Consider the following 20,706-nt stretch of genomic DNA (forward strand, 5'->3'; position numbering starts at 1 on the left):
AAGCATATGCTGAAGGAGTGCAGGCCAGATGCTGGGGAGCGCTTTCATTTTAATATGAAGTGTACAGGCTGGCTAAGAAATTAACTTAATTGCAGTTAAAATGCTTCACTTTGCTCTCATGTAGCCACTAAATACTGTTGAAAAATGTGCCTGCCATACAGTAGAAGACCAAATTATACTTTTGAGCTTGTTTTTCTTGTTTTTCTTTTTTTTTTAAAAAAAAAAAAAAAAAAACAGGTACTAAATTGCTGTCTTTCTGAAAAACTGCAAATACTGGAGTTGAGCAGAAGCGAAAGCCTGTGCAGGTGGCTGCTGCTGCAAGCGCTTCTGTCTGTAACCCTGTTAACCATAGCTGAAATGAAGTAGCTTGCTGTTTGTACTGTGCTCTTAGGATTGTGCTAAACGATTGTTTTCTCCTGAATTTGAGAGCAATGGGACTCTCTGCTGGCAATACTTTGAAGTACATTCTCTGGACAGGCACAAATGTTATGCTCTGATATTTCTGCTTTGGGTTGGGTTGTACAGCTGTCACAAGTGTTGGTTTGGCAGCATCTTCCCAGGTGTGTGTCCCTAGTGCCAGGGAATGATAGCAGCAGGTATCCCAGCACCAGCAGTGCTTCTGAAATAAAATATAGATAGACAACAAATATGTTATAAGAATTGTAATTGGGTGTGCGTGGTTTTCCTTTTTGTGCTATAGGATACAGAAAATGGAGATTTAAAATGGTAAAAATAAAGTATTTCTGTAATAGTAAAAACAAACGTTAGCCAAATGCTTGGCTCAAAAACTTGCTGTATGAGAGATTTGAATATGGTTGCAGTGAAGAAGTGTATCAGAGGCATGATGGTTGCTTTTCAGAATTATTCCAACAAAGCTCAGGGACAGTGACTCGTGTAACAGCTGCTCCGCATCACTCTTCCTTAAGGAAAGCAAATCTGAATTGTTTCTTTCTCTGGATTATTTGGGGATCTCCAAGTGGGAAGTGGAGTGATTATTGCTAACTTCCCTTCTGTCCACCTGTGGACAACTGCTCTTCACTCAGGATGTAAATCCGCACCTGTGTTTGGGGGATGGAGGGGACTAATTCATCAGTGGGTTTTATAGGTATGTCGTGACGTAGGAAGGTATACAACTGCTGTCTACAGCTACGCCAAATTTGTTTTCAGCATAGATGTTCAGGATAGTGGAAATCAGCTATTACACTTGTAACTATAGCTGACTTTTGCATTTTCTAATGTTATTAACGTAGTTAAATACTTAATTCTTTAAGTCTTAATATATCTTTTCCCATCAGTTCTTAAAAATTCTGATTAATTAGTGTGTTTTGGCGTTCTCTGACAATCCCAGTACAATTACAAATGGAGAAAATCTGGGAGATTATTCCTGTATCGCAGCATGAAGCAGTCTGAGCTCTACCTGGCATCGTCATAGAGGTGCTAGTGGAAGGAGGAGAGCCCCTGCTCGAAAGGGCAAGAAGATCTCAAGGAGCTGTGCTGTGAATGTAAAGGACTTTTGTAGCAAGAAAGCAGGATAGGTAAAATGCAATATGGGTGGAAAGGAATAAAACTTGACTGGAACAATTCATCAACATTCATCATGTGGATTTCTGCTTCATGGCAGGCCTTTAATACGGGGAATGGACCAGGGGAAAGGAGGGAAAAAAAAAAAGCAATTTCATCTGTGCAGCGTAATCTGCATTTCTGAACATTTACTCAACCCTTGTTTCAAAATGATGGTTGAGGACTCTTCTTTTCCTGATCCCTCAGTTTTTATCCTAGTTTTTGGATATGTTTTGAGGGGGAGTGGGCTGTTTAGCTTGGCTGATATGAATTTTGGCCGTAGTCACTCATTGTTCAGAAGGATTTTATAGGAAACTGTGCTTGCAAATTAGCTTCTTCTTAGCAGTAACAGTCCCCAAACACTATATAACTGAAAAAAAAAAAAAAAAGTATTGTTTAGGTGGCTAAGCAGAAAGCAATGGTAAGATTGGGAAGATTAAAAGATACAGCCTGATTTCTCTTTCATATTTTTGACATGTGTAATTAAGTAAAGTGACTATTAGTGATAGTCTCTTAATGTCAGATGTCCCTTGTAACAAGTTAACTGCTGAAGTATTCTAGTCAAAATGTTATAATAAGATAAAATAATACTTATTGCATAACCACTGACATGTTTTCACCACCAACACAGTCCTTGTGACATAAAATTCTACAATATGGAAAATTCTATAACTGCCAGAAACTGTAAGCACATCAGGCACAGTAATTCCTTATGGTCTGCCGAGGCTGTCATTGCATCGCGGGTGAGGTGAGGACACAGTGTAGTGATATCCTGACTTTTGCCAATTTGTCCCAATATTCCTGAATTTGTTTTCAGCATCAGTGGGGTATGACATTTCTGCTGCTGTTTTTAGTTCAAATTGTAATGAACGAGCCTGGAAATTCATAAAATCAAACAGGTTAATTTTGTTATTTTCTTACTAGGATGGACAGTGCACAAATGCAGAATAAAAAGCGTGTGAAAGAAGGGGAGGTAAAGGGCCACTGAAACTCCATTACATTAAGGTTTACACTTAAAACTTAATGTTTACATTTCACTGAGGTTACATTTACATTTACATTACACAGTGGCTGTTGAGCCACTGGGCTGCTCTGTTGTAAAGTGACTTTTTGCTATGAGATAAAATGCAGAAGATATTATAATTGTGAAAACAGGTTTTCTAATTACATATGCACATGTGATTTTTGCAGTCTTTTTATTACTGATCCCTACTATCCATTGTTATGTAGAGAAATGCTGTACTTATATTTTTATGCTCCACTGTTTCTGCACGTGCACTGCATGAAGACCTGGTGCTTACATTGTGCTTGCAACTGCTTAATAACAGTAACCGTTGTTCTGAGAAAAAGATAGTTCAAAAAGTATATTGTTTACATTGCTGCTCATGCAGCATTTTACATTTAAACAAGCTTTTGAGTATTAAAGCGTATGGACAGTCTTTGTGTAACAGCTCTGAATTTTAGGTTGGTTCCCTAAGACAAGATTTATGCAATCCCACTTTCCATCTGTTAGTTTTGCTTCTCTGTAACTTCAGTCCAATGGCCAATTTAAAACAGTCTTACAGAAGTCTCGGAGTTACTGAGACCTTCTTGGGGGCCTGGCTGGAGCTGCTAAAGCCATTTGCTCTGCATGCCAGTGTTTAAGTCAAGTCACTCTCTGGGGTCTTCTGGCATCTAAAAGATAGCATCCCGCCAGCTGATTAGCACAAATTTAACTCCAGAGTAGTTGAACCAAATGCTGCCTCTTGTTCAACCAGCAACTCACGGAAAGAGAAGGGAAGTTTGGTGAGGGGAGGGGAACTGAGTGTGCAGAGCATGTGGTGTGTAGGGAAATGAGAGCAAGCTAAAGGTACTGTGGAGGTGTGAGTGGGAAACCAGGCTTCATTACTTCTGCTGTTCACAAAACAACTTGTTTTTCTGCAGCTCGTCATTAATGATACATTGCATTTTGCAGTCTTTTAATGGATATATATATTTTATTCCCTGAATCTTTTGAGGCTGCTGAAAAGATGCTGACAGATTGACAAGTTAGAATACTCATCACTTAAAAATTATTAACTTGACAGTAAATTATATTTGTAGACTATTAGTATCAGAAAATCATTTTTAAGATCTACTAGCAATTCTGGGTAAAAGTTAAATTTCCTTTTGAATGGGCTTGTTCTGATCCAGGGGTGTCATTGGTAAGACTTGCTCCCATTGTGATAGTTTTCACTCAGCATCTTCTCAGTCTGACAAAGTCCTCAGTAAAGTAAGCATCATTGTTTCTGTGCAATTAAATTTGTACTTGGTCAAAGCTTTTCTTTGCAAATTTGTGAGACCCAGACATGCATAGGCTTTGTTCTCTTATGAAGAGACTATGATTTTGCTTCCTTAAGCGCCACTCAGTGACTATTTTTCATTTGAAAGGTTCTGGTGGTTTCTCTTTGTCATATCCACATACACTTTATTATTATATGATAATAAAATAGGCATATCTTTCTTTTTTTTTCCTTTTCTAATAATGTAACAATGGAAAAAAATGTATTTGAAAGAGTAATCTCTTCAGTATTTGCTCTCTAGAAACTAATGGATTGTAATATAAGGTATTGAAGAAAAGTAACATTTGAAGTCTAAGTATTGCTTTTCAGCAATATTTCCAGTTCATCTTGGAAGCAGGATCACTGTGTACAAGGAATGAGTTACCAAAGTGCTTAATCAGGTAACAGTTTCAGGAGCTCATGCTACAGTGGAATGCTATAAAAGTCAATTTCAAGCTAAGCACTTTGAGAACTTTCTGCCAGATTTCAAGTAAATTGGTGAGTTCCCAGAACATTGTGATATTTCTGGCTTTCATATTTTCTGGCTGGATATTTTCTGTTAAGAAAATGTGATCAGCTTCTATTGCTGTGCTTTCACATGAGTCTCGGCTTTGTTATAATTTGTATAGACTTCACGTAACTAGCAGCATAACTGCAGAAATCTTTTGTTTTAGGCAGAGAAGCTTAAGGTTTCTGAACTAGACTGCTTGAGAGAATCCTTTTCTTACGTTTTAAAAGCAACTCTGCATTGATGCTGGCTTAGTGTAAATCCATTATTCAGGTCATCTCATGCCCAACATGATAAACTCCTTAAGTTCAGTTTTGTGATGATAGGAGAGGAGAAATTAATGTAGTTTGGGATTAAAATAATATGTTTTTATAGGTCACTACCATATTAAGCTGAACAATTATGGATTTGATCAGAATCCTTATGATATTCACTTTTTGTTGTCATTGTAGTAAATCAATGGTTTAGTAAACTTTTTGTACTCAGTAGGAATTTCTTGGTGACTGCAGAAGTCGTCACCCAACTCACCTTAGTGTCACGTATCTGAACCTGGAAAAGGTCTGCTGAAACACCAGAAGGTTCACCTTTAAAAGTCCAGCTGAGGTGCAGAAAGTGCTGAAGCCTCTCTCAGAGGATCATGACCTTGCAGTCTCAGGTTAAGAAGGCAAACCCAGCAGAGAAATATACTTTGAGGTACACATTTTGAATTCTCAGTAATGACAACACTGAAGAACCAGGCTGTTCGGAGCACTTATTTAATCAATGTTGACTGTGAATTGTAGCAACAGGGAATTAAAAAAAAAAAAGTACCAAACAGAAAAATGTAATTTAAGAATCACAAATTTATGCTGATCTAAAAGAATATAACTGACTTGGAAACAATATATATATTTTCAGTGTAGAAGAGAAAAGACTCTGGAACCCTGTCCCTTATATTCAGGATCTAACACTCTTACTCCCTGCCAACAAGATTTCTGTTAATTAGGGTGGACAGGGCAGCAGGACTGCAAGTATATTACGGCTGCATTTCAGCAGGGGAGTTCTGAAAATGCCTTTCTCACATATTGCATTAAATCTGTGCATGGTATAACTTAACTATTCAAATTATCTCCATTACCTTCCTAACTTCTTGCTTCACTTAGTTAGCAGACTGCTTCTTCTGACTCTGCTTTCACCACAACACACTGAGAGTTACAGTTACTGTTCCTATTATCCAGGGTTATGCTTCTGGCTCCCTGCTCATTAAACTGAAGTATGTTTCTGCAGTGCCAGGGTGACATTCATACTCAGAGGTGCGAGAGGTCATTACAACAGCACATATGCTGCCTAAATTCCACTTAATTCCTATTCTGAGCTCTGAAGTGGGTCTCAAGTGATACATAGTCCTTTCTGCCGAGCAGAGTTTTTCCAGCTTTTGCACTGCACCAGAACTCATTTCACTGGAACTCATTAAATTCTACAAACCGGTTCTCACAAAAATTAAACATAATTAATAGTACTTCTAGGGTTGCCAAAAATGCAGGCATCAGAAATATTACAAATATAGTAAAAATTAGGAATGGGAACTGAGATTTGAAGGCACGATGAGGCCAAAGTAACCACAACATTTGGTGAGAATCAATAACTTAAATTGATGGAAATATGGAATGATGGCTTGTGCCAAAAATGAATAAACAAAAGCAAAGTGTGCCAAAAGCCTTCTGTGGCCTGCTGTTATAGCTCTGCTAATCAGATATGCTTTCGCTTCTGAAATGAGAACAGAATGCAGAGTTATCAATAGCTCACGTTTTACATGGACTTTTATAAATATGACTTTAAGGTATGATTGGGTTTGGTATATGAATTAATGCCTCATTTTAAAAAACAAAACAGTTTTAAAGGACCCAGCACTTGGACCATTCCACTGTGAAATATCACTTGATAAATGAATGTCCTGAGGACCCAGAGGACAACCTCTAACTTTAGCATAATTTTCAGGATGTGGAGATGTGGACAGAGGTAGTTAGTATCCATGGCAGTTCATGGTGGCTTCTGTAGAAGGCTACAAGCCAAAGGGATTCCCACAGTTGTTCCTCAGTCACTTGCTCTGGGAGATAAGTGTTTGGCGATCATCAAGTTGCCTGAGGCACGTGAAATATAGTGCGCACCCACGAGTAGACATGTTCCGCATATGAGAGTTGAAGGCCTCTCACTGGGAATATATCCCAGTTTTAATTTAATGTAGCATTTGATGTAGCAGATCAGCAGCATGTACTGGTGACTTTAAAGAGTTAAAATGCTAAATTTTCAGTGGAAATCTGTATTTTCTAAGGAACGTTAGCCATCACAGGCTATTTTTTCCAAGTTGTATAGATTTTATATATTTTACTTCAAAGATTGGTTCTATTATTGCTGTTCTTGTGCTCCAAAGCATATGCATTTCTCTTCTTGCAATTAATTTTTCCCCAGCCTCATAAAGCTCTGAGAAAGGTTACAGCTGTTTCAGAAATGTTTGGCTACACTTTGAATTGCAGGCCACTTCTGCACGTGTCTTAGACCAGTGAGGGCATGTTGACCACTTGACTTGCTCCTTAAGTTTGTATCCCCATTCTCTATGCTTCACTGCTTCAAGACTGAAAGAATATGATATTCCCCATGACTGCACTATATTAAAACAAATAAACAGACAAAACCATACAAATAAATATTGCCCATAGATGGGAACAATCACCTGTGGACTGATCTTTCAACTTTATAGCACCTCTCCAATATCAGAGGAATGCAGAGGACCTATTATACAACTAAAATGGTACCAAAACTTTACTATGTTCATGACTGTCCTTGTGAGTTAGGTTAAATGTTTTAGTATTTGACTGCAAGAATGACAGCCACTTGTAGCTTGTTATTTCTGTGACACTTTGAGAACATGCTCATGTTATCTTCTAATGCAGGAGACGATAGCATGTGCCCCTAATGTATGTATATTTGCAAGATGAGAAGTCTAGTCTGCTGTTAATGTTATCACTGCTGTATCCTGAAATAGAAAACTGCAGGCAGATTGGATTGTGTTAGAGAATGGTAACCATAATAACCAATAACAATCTGCAAATGATAAGCAGCTTCAGTGTTTAAAAATAAAATTGAAATAGCTTTCCAATAGTTCCATGGGCATACTTTCAAACTTTATTATTCATTAATTGTAAGGTTGTTATGGGGATCTAAGATGTGACATTAATCTTAAGGAGGTCTTTAATTATTGCATCTTCATTTAGTTGGCATTGTTTAGTAATATACCTAAATGAAATAGTATCTCATCAAATAAAATGTTACTTATCAACCCTTTTTCAGATGTACACCATATGTAGAACATTACAAATATCCAATGTAGTGTATGGTCTTTTATGTAAGGAGATGAACTTTAAATTTATGTATATGTAATACAATACACTGAAAAGAAATACAAAGTCTTCTGGATTTGAATGCAGAGCACCTCTGTGGTTTGGAGTCTGCACCGTGTTCTGGGATGTTGCCCAACGCTTCTGAAATGAAAATCTAAGAAAAAACAATATCCAGTGAACCTTTTAATTGATTCAAACTATGTATTTTTGGGAGCTGCTTTAACAAGAAAGGAAGGTGTTATCCAAGAGAACTGGAAGAAGAGGTCTGTGTCGAGTTGTCCCCCCCTCCCATCATAATTTACAGATAGGAACATTTAGCAGGAGCTGAATTACGTACTGATAGTGAAAGGATATGAGCCTTCTTGCAGCAGCATGGTGCTCTGACCGATGTTAACTCTTATGGGTTAGTTTGTTTCCAGTCTCCTTTGCTGAGAGAGTCCGATTTCCATAAAGTACTCAGATACTTCTTAGAAGGCAGTCTCATTTCCTTGTTGCTTTAACTACTGGGACACTGATTACTTGTGTAGTTCATTCAAGGAGTAACTTTGGCTATAAGAACTGAAGAAGACCAATTCTTCAAAACATTCCTAAGGAACAGGAAAACACAGGCTTCAGTTTCCTTTGGTAGCTCTTTCATGGATCAATAACACTTCTGGAGGTGCAGCTGGGCACAGTTTATGCCAATGTAAGTGCAGTGCCTGCAGTTATCCTGAGCACCATAGGAGAAAATGAATGGGACAGCTAAATTGCTAAATTTCATAGGAAAAACTGAAAAATTACTTGCTAATTATCATTTTCCAATTTAAGTAACACTGTTAAACAGCTATGTAGTGTTGATGCAGGAGAGGATAGTTTGGAAGGCAGGTAATTGAAGAGAAATAGCTCTTGCTCTTTGGTCTTGTATGTGAAAAGGAATGAGTTTTCTGGAGTTTTCTGCCACAGGTAAATGAAAAATGAAAATAGGAGCATTGCCAACATTCCCTTAAGCACAAAGCACTCCTTGTGTTTACAAGAAAATTCTTGTTGCTAGCTGTGCAAAAGAAAGTTACAAGCTATTGATGCTCTTCACTGGGATTTGAATGTGAATCTGAATTAGGTAAGAGGGAGTCAATTGCTTTCCATTAGAGTTCTTGAAGGAAAAAATAGTTGTTACTGCTGGATGCAAGTTGAAAGATTTGTGTTTATCAAGGAGCGTCTGTTTAGTCTATTAACCTTGACAACCGTGTCAGCAGTTTTTTCTGTTTGTTTTCCCAAAGGCACTATGTTGAAGTAGTATGATATACAAGGTTATTTATAGTGGAGACGATTCATAGCTATGCTTAAAAGACATGGGTCAGAGTTTAAATACTGGAGTTCAGTGCTGTCCTAGACAATTTGAAAAGTCATTATGTTTAATCTTTGAAAATTAAAATCAAGGGGTGGAATCAATAACATATCAGCATGTACTAGACTTTATGTATATATATATATAAGTTTTTTTATGGTTTCACAGATTTCTTGAGGTAGGAAGGCACCTCTGGAGATAAGCTAGTCCATTTGCCTGCTTGGATCAAGGTCAGCTAGGGCTGGTTGCCCAAGACCAGGTCCAGGCAACTTCTGAGTATTTCCAAAGATGAAGAGTCCACAAACTCTCCGGACAACCTGTTCTAGTGCTCAGTCACACTTACAGTAAGAGGAAAAAAATATATATATTTTTTCCCCCAGTGTTGCAACTGAATTTCTTGTATTTTAATCTGCATCCATTGCTTCTTGTCCTGTCACTGGGAATCACTGAAAAGAGTCTGTCTCTGTCGTTTTTTACTCCTTCCCATTAGGGATTATACACGTGAATAGATTTGTATGAAAGGAACAAAACTTACAGAAACAACAAGAGCAAAGAGTCCACATTCATTGACACACCTACAGTTTAGATTGCCTGCCTTTGTTAACAGATGTTTCATATTGCTACTGCTGTCCTTGATTCCATGGATGAGTAAGGACTACTCTACAAGTGATTGTATACATTAGAACACTTAAGAGAGAATTTCTTTTATTCTTGTGATTTACTCATCATTTCAGACTATAGTCTTGACTTTTATGGCCAAACCTCCAGGTAGCTTGTTTTTCTTTAGTCTGAAGGCTGGATCTTAAGGTGCAGTCTGGATCAAGCTGTGTTTGTTTACCTGTGTAACTCCTTGTCACACATACTTAAAAGCATGTGTCGTGCTGGAGGGTACCAGTGGAAGAGAGGAGCAATTCCACACTGTGGCAGAGTCCTTAGCTTTGTTTCCACATTCTTTCTTTGCAGAGTTGTTGCTGTACTTTTGGCATTCTGTGTTTATCCCAGCTCCGTTGCTATCCTAAACTTGCTTTCCTGCTGAAGTCTCCATCCTAGAGGATTTTAGGTAGTCGCTAATTGCTTGATCAGGCAGTTCTGCTCGGGCATCCCAGTTCTGGGTCAGCATCTTTCTGAGCTTCTCCGTGGTATTCCCCTCTTCCCTGGTTACCTTAGCCTAGCTTTAGGCTAGTCAGGTAGCTGACTGTCCCTGTGCAGGTCTTTCCAAATCCTATTGTGTTCCATGCCCTACCTTGAACACTTGTATCACTCAATCTTCATGTGTCTGCTGGCCTAGCTTTTAGTGTCTCCTTCCTGTAGGTCATGCTGCTTACTTTCCTAGTTCTGCACTTTTTTTTTTTTTTTTTACTTTCCCTTTTCCCATTCCCACAACTGCTGCTGTCCCATCACTGCCTGATTCCCATTTCCAACCCACTCTTCTCTCTGCCATTTCCACTTCTGTGCTTACTCTTTCTACACTGATGCTGATATTTTTCATCTGTACTGCCTTGTGGCAAGGATCAATACTGGAGAGATGCTGTCCTCCAAGTCCTGGTCAGTCCCATGCCACACTGAGCCACTGGAGAAGGGGTGCACAGAGAAAATACACTGCTGTCACTTAGCCATGGACTAGGAGTGGAGCGCAAGCCATTCACATGTTGTTATAAGTTTAAACATCCTCAACAGTGGTGACATTTTTGCAGACTTTAACTCTTGAACCATAAAAACTATATACAGACTTGCTTTCTGGAGCCCTAAGATAGACTTGGGTACCTGTCATGATGTTTCAATTCAAGAGAGCAATGAGCAATTCAGCTTATTTACCGTCCAAGCTGCCAGACTCTGGCTGCTTGTACTGTTGGTAGTGAGAATTGCTTGTGACATGTAAGTCACTTATGGTGACAGTCTGAATAAAGCCCTTAGTCTCTGCTGAGTGTATGTGAACTGTAATCCCCCCCCGCCCCCTGATTTCATATTCATGCCCAAAGTACAGCAGCTGATGAAACTGTTCAGAAAAAGATCACCACAATTTTTAATACATGGAGAGCAATATGCTTTCCTTATTCTTGATAGTAGGAACAGTTGTGACAGTTCCACTGTTTTTTTCCTTCGTTTCTTTTTTTTTTTTTTTTCAATTGCTTATAAGAGCTGTATAAGACAAGTAAAGTAATGGGTGATGACACTAGTTTTGCCTAGTATTGACAGGTGTGGTTTCACATTAAGAAGCTGTGCAGTAAAGCTCAGACAATTATGTTCAAATTAATAAGCGTATGTAACCATGTTCTTTCAGCATCAGTAGTGGCACCTGTCTTGGATGAGTGATAATTGCATTCTGTTAACAGTGTTTTATATCTGTTATTTACCTTGATGCAGGAATGATGCATGTTTGGTTTATTTGTGGCAACACCATATTATGATATTCCTTGTTTGAAGCATACTTTGCAATTGATATAATGTGAAGTGACCAGTCTGGCTGACAGATTAAACTACTGCTGTTTTGTAAACATATGGCTGGAAGATAGTGAAAGGAAACAAAATTAATATCTTCTGATCTCCAATATGCTCTTTCCAAGAGTACCTATCTTGGTTTTAACTCTGTGTTTGAATATATACACTAACTTAAATCATGATTTATGAATCACATCACATACAGTCAACAGAGGCCCAAAGGTCTGTTTTGACAGCGAAGGCAGATTGAGAGAAGAGTATTGTAACTCATGCAAAGAAACTGAGATAGTCAAGATCTATCTAAAATAAGCAGGGGTCTGGGGGAGGAGGAACGAGGAAGATGTCTACACCATATTTGAACTGCATCATTTGGTGTTTTTCTTAGGTGAGAGATCTGGTCCTCTTTTCTATGCGCAAGACAGGGAAGTTAAGCAGCACAAACTGTTTTTCAGTGCTATGTGTGTACATGGTGTCTTATCATGGTATCACTGTGTTACGCTTGTGATTATAGATACATATATATATATATATATGGGCAAGTATACACACATTTATTTTCTTCAGGTATTACATGCTCACAACACTACTAATTTTTCCTAGAGCTTATGTGTAGTCCTGAGTACGGGATATAGTGCCAGCAGCAATACGAGCTCTATGGAAGAGCTCATATCAGAGGGCTGAGCAGGGAGGAGATGGGTTTCCTAGTGCTGCTTTAAAGCTGTTACTGGATGCCAACTGGTGGCCTCTTCCCCAGCTGTGGAGGTCAGCCTCTAACAGCGGGCAACTCCCTATACCTGACTTATTTTGTATTCCTAAACCAGTTTTAATGAGATACGTTTTTAAAGTGCTGTTTTAGTATGAGATTTGGAATGCTGGCAGTGAATCAGTCTCTGAGGACTTTTAGTCTCTAGTGTTTTACCCTGCTCTTTGGCCGCTTCTCCCCTTTCTTGCCTGCCATTCCTTGGGCATTCCTCCCTAGCTGGGCTGGAGCTGGGGCAGGGGCCAGGTGTGGCCTCAGGTGTCCCTGCCACAGGCAGCAGGACTCGCTGGAGCCACGTCCTGTACCAGGAGGGTGCTGGGCACAGGTTGTCTGGTACCTGAGTGCCATCATGCTACAGAGAGTAAGTTGCACCACGCTTCTCTAGCAGAGCAATCTGGGATTAATCAGCAGAAGGAAGCGATGAAGTGAGTGAAACATAGCAACGGAAAACAATCCTGGAGTGATTTTTTTTTTTCTTCTTTACGAGAGAGACAGCGGGACAGATACCTCCCAGGCTTTCTGCAGAGCCTTCAGAGGACTCAGAGCAACCTTTAGGTGAGCTCGGGAATCCAGACCCGCAGGGCGATTCGCTTCACTTCGCTTCACTTCGCTTTGCTTCACTTCGCCTCTCTCCCCCTGCCGCGGCGGCCCCGCCATCTCCCCGAGGGCTCTGCCTTCACCACAGCGGGGCCCGGGGGGCTCTGCTCCGCCGCAGGCCGCGGCCGCGGAGCCAGTCGGCGCCTGACGGGCGAAGGGAGCCCGGGGGGCCGCCCCGATTCCGATCCCGGCCCCGGTCCTGATCCCGATCCCGATCCCGGCCCCCAGCGCCGCGGGGCTCCGGGCAGCGCCTCCCCGGCCGCTCGCAGCGAGGAGCTGCAGCTGCGCGGCGGCACAGGCAGGGGCAGAGAGGGGCAGAGCCCGCCTGGCTGAGGCGGAGAAGTTGGAGATGCAGCCGGAGCCGGTGCCGTAGGCGGTCGGGGCGGCCGGGAAGGGGTAGCGATGTACCTTTTTGGCAGCGAGGAATACGAAGCGGTAAGATAACGCGTGGATTTTCTTCTTACGGTTTCTTGTAACGCTGGGTGTTTCTCAGGATTTACCGGGCAGCTTTGAAATTCTGCCAGTGCTCTGCTTTCTGTGGTTGGACTTCAGTGCTCGCCAGTTTGCTTTCTAAAGTGACATTGCTCTGCAAGTCCTGCAAGTAGCAAGATACTACTTGGTAGCTAAAACTGAATTTCCTTTCCTTGTCACGTTTATTGATGCTGAAAATACCAAAATACTGGCTGTTATGAGGCTACCCAGACTTTGGGCTGCACTTCCAGATAATTGAGAATTCTTCTCAGACTTTGCACTTTAGATGGACTACACGTGGGTTGCAGAGCTGACCTTAGTTGTATATTTGTGGGAGTGTTGCCAAGCCATTTCTTTTGTCCAGTTCAAAACATGCCATTGTGATGTAATGTTACGTCCATCATAAGAGCTAGCTTAACAAAATCCCGCAGCACGCCTGCACTAAGATCTGACACTGTTTTTACTCCAGTATTAGTGTAAAATGACACTTTAAATTAGTTGGTGATGTAAGAGGAGATGAGAAGTAAACCGCAAATAACTCCGCATTGTTGCATGGCATTGGTATCTGACATAAAAGTTGCAGTTTTGCAGCCTGAGGCTCAAGCGCTGTGTTGTAAGCGGCGTGGATGGATTCTTCCACCCCCACACAACTCGTGACCACGGCACGACCTGAGGAGCTATGGGGAAAAATAATGAGACCAAAGCAATCGTTTATGAACTTTGCTATAGGAAGGCAAAACAAATTTCGCATGTTAAAAAGTGGCACATTCTTTGCATACAACTTGCAGTTGCAAATGTTTTGTTTTGATTATTGAAATTGTTCTTTGAAGTATGAAAGCGCCTTTTATGGCATTCTGGGTTCTCCAACACATTTCAAGGAATTAATTTAGTTACTTTGGATTTTTTTTTCCCTTGTTTTGTAATGCCAAACAGCTATGTTTTTGAGATGCAGGAAACGTAGAAGAAGTTGTTGAGGAAAATAATTTAAATGCAGCTGTCTGCACATTGAACTCATTTGTGTGTGCAAGTCGCACAAACTTTCACAGACCAAGCACGGAAACTGAAAAGAGCTTAGTTTCTCCAAAGCAGTAAACAACAGGGCATTACAGTAATTATGTTGCGGATTGACTGATTGTTTAAAAAAGTTGACAAGCAAAAGAAAGTTTCCAACTATAAGCTTTTAATAGACTGTTTTCTTTAATCCATTGCATTGTAGTCATGTGTAAAGGGGTGCAAATCTGTATTGGTTATTTTTGTTTTGTTTTGCAGTCTCTGTTCCTCTACACCTCTTGCAGTTACTTACTATTCTGTAAAGAGAGTGGGAGCTATGGGTCTGAGATACTCAAGTAACCTGAAAGTCACCTAAATGGCTGAAGAATGGCGCTAGGGTTGTGGAGCCCAGTGCATCACTCCATCTCTCGTCCTGATACTGTTTCAATGTTATTAAAAATATAGAAGTTCTCTGTCATAGAAAATAGTTTAGTGCTTAAGACACCTGTCCCAGGCAGGTGGGACATTGCATTCCAGTTCTTCCACGTAATTAGGCAAAGCGAAGTAGCATCAGTAGAAAAACATAGGAAGTCCACAATGAATTGCATGGATTTTGGTGTGTGTGTGTTTGTTTTACCTTAAGTATCTCTAGAGGTCCATGAAACCAAAGTTTATTGCTATGCGCAAATAAAATGTTTCATTAAGTCCATACCAAAATATCTTTTTTTTCTCTCTTTTAAGCAAGATTATTCTGGGGAAAATATGGGTCTGCTTTTTTTAGTGTTATTTTGGCAGCCAAACTTACCAAGATGTTTGTTTACTCAGTGATAAGATTGCAATGGGGCTATTCTTAAAATCACCAAAAATAGAAAAGATAGCCTATGAAAGCTTGAAGAACAGTTTTATTGTTCAATAAAACCTAGAATCAATGGAAAATTTCTCTTTGTACAGATCTGTAGTTCATGAAGCCATATGCTCTGTGCTGTGGAAAAGGCATTTGTTTTATCTTCCTACACAAACAATTACTTATGAATCACTGAAGGACAAAGTCAGTGAAAAGAGTGACAATGAAGAATCTTGAGATTTTGTTTAAAGTTCACTATTAATTTCAGACAATTTAAAATGAGCGTGAGGCATTCTAGCTGTGAAAGTAAAATGTGACTTTTATCCTAGAAAGAAGCTTACTAATAAAATTAAACATCGTGTGATTAAAATCTCTCTTAAAGGAATTCGATAAAGCCCTCTTAGAAACCCAACCCTTGAATAACTCTCTTTGATCACTGTGTGTGTTTCATATGCACACCTCTATGTCTACGTGTGCACACGTTTGAAGAAACAGGAGCACGTGAAGTGATATTCCAACTCAGTTAAACTCAACAGCAGAACTTCAGCTGTTTAGACCGGTACAACCAGGTTTTGCATGTGGTTTTGAAAACCTCTTTGGTTTTCTTTTTATTCCAGTGCATAAATAAACATGGATTATTAGTTAATTCCGAGTGCATAATAAGTCTAGATATCTGTCAGCACCAATACTCAATTTCTGTAACACTACCCGCAAACCTCGGATAAACAAAGATAATATTACTTAAGGATCAGATATCAGAGACAATGCTGGGGCTTAGAACGACTCATAATTCAGAAAAATTGCTCATATCATGAAATAGTGAGAATGTATATATTTTTTAAAATCACTTGATAGAACCATGTGGCTGCCATCCTCTCCTGTTCAAATGATTTCTTTTTCATAAATGTTCAGAATCAGGATATTAAATGTCTTTGGCATTGCATTTTAGCACTTTAGGTAAAATGCATAACCTCTTAAGAACTGATGGAATAAACATTTTTTGTGCTGTAAACCTGGAAATACTGAGATGTTCGAGTGTAGTAAGCAGTTTTATTTCATAAATAGAGGAATCCATAAACAGCTATAGGACAAGCTATCTTATTTGTGGCTACAACTTGTTTGTGTAGGGATTTCCTGTTTGCAAAATAAACTTCTGGAACAGAACAGAATTGGAATAGTTTGTCAAAACCAACAAAGAGTGGGAACTCCTTTTCATGGCTGTCTGGTAAATTGTACTCAGCATTAACCTCCCAGAGCAAAAACATTTGAAAATTACTCCAGACAACCTTTTTAGTCACTGTGTAAGGGATGAGGGAAATCTAGGGTTGTGCTTGCATTTTCAGGAGGCCTGGCTGGCCCCCCAGGCTGCGTTTGGCCCAGTAGGGCCTTTCCCACAGCCACAGATCCTCTGCTCCTGCTCTCGGGTGAGCTTTGTGCAGGCTGTGGGTTATCTGCAGCTGTGTCCCACCGCTGTCTTCTTCCTAGGCCCCTGGGTTTAGGTGCACAAACGAAGATTGTCAGGGGCGGCTTGTCTGTCTGTCATCGGGCCCGAGACACCTCGGTGTCTCCCTGCAGCCCTCTGGGGTAGATATATTGGGCAGTCTTCTAGCAGTATGCTCAGGCACCGTGTTTGGATTAATTCAGATTTCTTCTGAAGACAGGTTGACTGTTGAAAAGGTGTTTTGTAGCGGAGTATTTCTGAAGCAGGGAGGAGCTTTCTTGATAATTGCTCGTTTAAGAAGAATCACTGTATTTCCTTCACTTTTAGTTTCTTATGTCCTTCCTGAGGACATATGTATATTTATTTACATGTAAATCTTCATTAAATTTATAGCCAGTCTAAAATGAAATGACAAAGGGAAGGGTACGTGCTAGCTTATGAGAAAGCGTGGTGGTCTGGGAAAGGATTTAACTCCTCAGAACTGCAGTTCATTTTAACTACTCCAAAACCTCTGCAGTTGAGATAAAGTGCTGATAACCGAATTCACAGTTTAAAACACTATCCTTCTCTGTCTCCATTAATTGTATTAACCCTTTGAACTCAACTTAAAGGGGTTTGAACTGTATCTGTTGAATTTCCAGCTACAAAATGGTAGGCATGAAAGTTTCTCCTTTCTCCTCAGAAATGATTTGAAGTGAATGGCTCTAATAGTCCATTGCTACAACAGAAGTTGTCCCAAAGGAGCAGTATCAACACTTGGAGTGTGTGTTTGCAGGCACCTTGCTTTCTTCTTCTGCACCAATGAATCTTTATTATTACTTACTATTATTTCTACCCAGTGGAACAAATTCAATACAAAAGATGAAAAGTCCTGCAGCCCTAGAATAGCCTGGTGGGATGAGGGAGATGGCAAACGTAAAAGATCTCCGGCAGAAGAAGAGCTAGGCCTGTGAATGTAAAGGGAAAGGGCGATGCAGCTCGGAGGGCTTAATAACCTGCACGAACAGGGAAATAGAAGACACTTTCACCACTTGGCACTGCAGTGCCTACGGTTTGGTTCTTCCTCTTCCTTAGTTGTCTATCTAAAGTTTGACTAAGCTCTAGTGATTAAAGCTGTTGGGAAATTTGCTGATTGGGTACTTTTTTGTTAATAAACACTATTTCTAGAAATTTTTAAAAGTATCACAAAAATGAAATACTCGTAATTTCTTGCAATTAGAGAAAAATGGTGTTTTGACAAAGGTGACAGGCTCCATTATGCCATCTATATTACTTTTTATTATGAGCCTGTTGGGGGAAAATAAAACAAACAAACAAACAAAAAAAAAAACAGAAAACCATCTGATAGTTTTCTAATTCGTTGTTGGAGTTGAGTTTACTCAAGTTTTTGTAAAATACATGCCAGGTAATGGAGCAGATAGATAATAGGATCATGCAATTATATCTGGTGTTCAGTATTTAATCTCATTTACATTTTTTTTTCCTTTTTACTTCTAGCTACACATACTATTGAAATACATTTTCTCAAATATCACATGCAACTTTCAAACTTTTGCAGAAAAATAGCTGTTTTTTAACTGAATAAACTCAAAACTTGATTCTCAAAATCTTACTCTTCATAGATTTCTCTTTGAAAACATCCGTAGGAGAAATGCAAAACCTCCTGATAATTTCGGTGATATGGTCATGAGGTCCAGAGCAAGTGTTCCGGTTGTCTTGTAAATCCAGCATTTGTCACTTGGATTCTCCAAGCAAAAGTTTTGAAGTTGTCAATTTAAATTAAATCTTCAGTTCCCTGGAGTTTGCTTATGTCCTTTTGCAGGATGGAGCACTTTGCCTAGAATATTAAGGATGATGTTGACAGATGCCAGTTATACTTATGGTTCCTGCAGGGCAGCCTGATCTGCTAAGTATGAAAGTCTGTCTGCTAAATTTCTGAAAGGGTGGAAGGTCTTGCAGCAGTCAAATAACATTCAAACTGAGAATAGGTGCTTTTTGAGTGCTATTAGTGAATCAGTCAAACCCTGATTCCATATTGCAGCAGGCAACAGCTTACAGGGCTAATTTTGCTATAAAAAGGGGGAAAAAAACACCTATTTTAGAAACTTGCTATTGTAAGTCCTAGAAATCGGTTAGGCAAACACATTTATGTGTTTTCAGTGTTTATTCTGAGTCATTGTTAATTACCTTATTTCATAAACTGAGTAAAGGGAGAAAGGATAATCAGGGTATTGTTAAGATTGGAAAGAGTCACATGTCAGTGTTGAGCAATGTTGTGTTTGTTGGTTTTTTAATTATATTGCAGATTTACACAGGACCATGCCATGTCTACAAATCATACATCAGGATTGCATGTTTGGGAAACCCACTCACTCGAATTGCAAGCATGGTTCTGCAAATTACCTCTGGGAGAATACTTAAAATGAAGCCCTGAGATTTGGAACGACTTTTCTTGTTTGTCTTAGCTCAGCCTAAGGCAGCAACTTCTTGTGCTGTGTTCAGGTGAATACGTCGTGAGGCATACGTGAGAGTAACTTGGAGGGCAGACTTGAAAGGAGGGAAAACTGAACTTGTGATTTGTCCATCGTCAGACAAATCACTTGACATTTTGGTTTGCTGCCTTTAAACTTTAGATGATATTTGGTTCTCTTCTGTTAATGATAGAGGTTTAACCTGTTAAGGCTGGTAAGTTGCTTTAAAGTTACTGGCCTTACACATAACAAATGCTGATATTTGATTAGGTTGCAACTGCAAATGACGTATGCATGTACTAGAAATGAAGTTAGTTTTTCATGCCTAAAACAGGGTGTTTAGTGAGAAGAACGGTACGTGAAAGATGTGTTCACAGCCAGAGCTGGATGTGGATTTGTGAAACAGACGCTCTTAGCAGCCCTTTGCCCATGGATCCTCTGCAGCAGCCAAAGTGTAGAAGCAATACAGTTTTTCTTTCCTAAATTGGAAAAATAAGGGTCATTCTGCATGGCATCATTCCCCACGGCTAGCTTGGAGATGTCTCAGCTGTGCTTTAGGCATTGCATGTGAGCTCTGGGATTCCCCCAAGGGAGAGCTGTGGGCTCTAAGCATGCACTGGGACAGCCCCTGAAGTGGTGTCAGCTGGGACAGTGAAATACTGGGGAGAAAAACCGTGCTAAACTCATGCACAGAGAGGTCTCGGTCACTTCTGTGTTACTCCCAGGGTGCCCAGCATGCTTTCCAGTTAATGATCTGTGCAATTGTACTGAAAATATTTTTTTTCCCCAGAGTTAAACAAGTGTTTAACCTCCTGTAGTGCCAAATTAGATTCTTTTTTTATTAATGACGACATTATTTGATCTTCGTACATTTTTTCTTGTCTCCTTTCTTTAATTTGAATCTCACCGACTGAGGATGGAGCCATTCTGATTATTGACAGTGTATTAGAACAGAATAGAATCACAGAATCATTCAGGTTGGAAAAGACCTCTGGAATCATTTAGTCCGACCTTTAACCTAGTACTTACAAGTCCACCACTAAACCATGCTACTACATTCTACATCTGCATGTTTCTTGAAGACCTTCAGGGATGGTGACTTAACCACCTCCCTGGGCAGCCCGTTCCAATGCTGTACAACCCTTTCAGTAATGAAATTTCTCCTAATATCCAACCTAAACCTCCCCTGGTGCAACTTGAGACTATTTCTCCTCGTTTTATCACTTGGTGCTTCGGAAAAGAGCCCAATCCCCACCTCACTGCAGCCTCCTTTAAGATAATTGTACAGAGCCTCCCCTGAGGACCCTGTATCAGGTCTCCCCTGAGCCTCCTTTTCTCCAGGCTAAACAACCCCAGCTCCCTCAGATGCTCCTTGTAAGGCTTGTTCTCAAGACCCTTCACCAAATATTGGAGAGATGCACACTGTGTCTGGCCTTCCCCTCCCTCCATCTCCCCATCATGACGCACATGCCAGCCTGTTGACTGTAGCTCAGCCGTCCCTCGCATGGAGTGTGACTCGTTTGTTTCATAGCGGGTGTCCTGGGGTATGCTGTGCTCTCGGAAACTCAGCACAAGGATCTGCAATTAACTTATAGAAACAGGGATTTCTGACAGCAAATATGAG

The 20,706-nt window shown here is 40.0% G+C and overlaps 1 protein-coding gene across 16 annotated transcripts in view; it reads left to right on the forward strand.

The window, feature by feature from the left end:
• The window catches only part of CACNB2 (calcium voltage-gated channel auxiliary subunit beta 2), a 243,918-nt gene that overhangs the window by 126,529 nt on the left and 96,683 nt on the right, over positions 1-20,706 (forward strand). Inside the window, exon 1 of one of the 16 annotated variants that reach the window (XM_083824602.1) lies at positions 19-12,823. The exons of 14 other annotated variants lie outside the window; for them this stretch is intronic. Coding sequence is in view for 1 of the 2 variants with exons in the window: in XM_083824597.1 (XP_083680723.1) it covers positions 13,268-13,300 (33 nt within the window). In the remaining variant the exon portion in view is untranslated. One more of the 16 variants, XM_083824597.1, reaches the window with a different exon arrangement.

Source organism: Anser anser, assembly GCF_964211835.1.
Source record: "Anser anser genome assembly, chromosome: 2".
NCBI lineage: Eukaryota > Metazoa > Chordata > Aves > Anseriformes > Anatidae > Anser > Anser anser.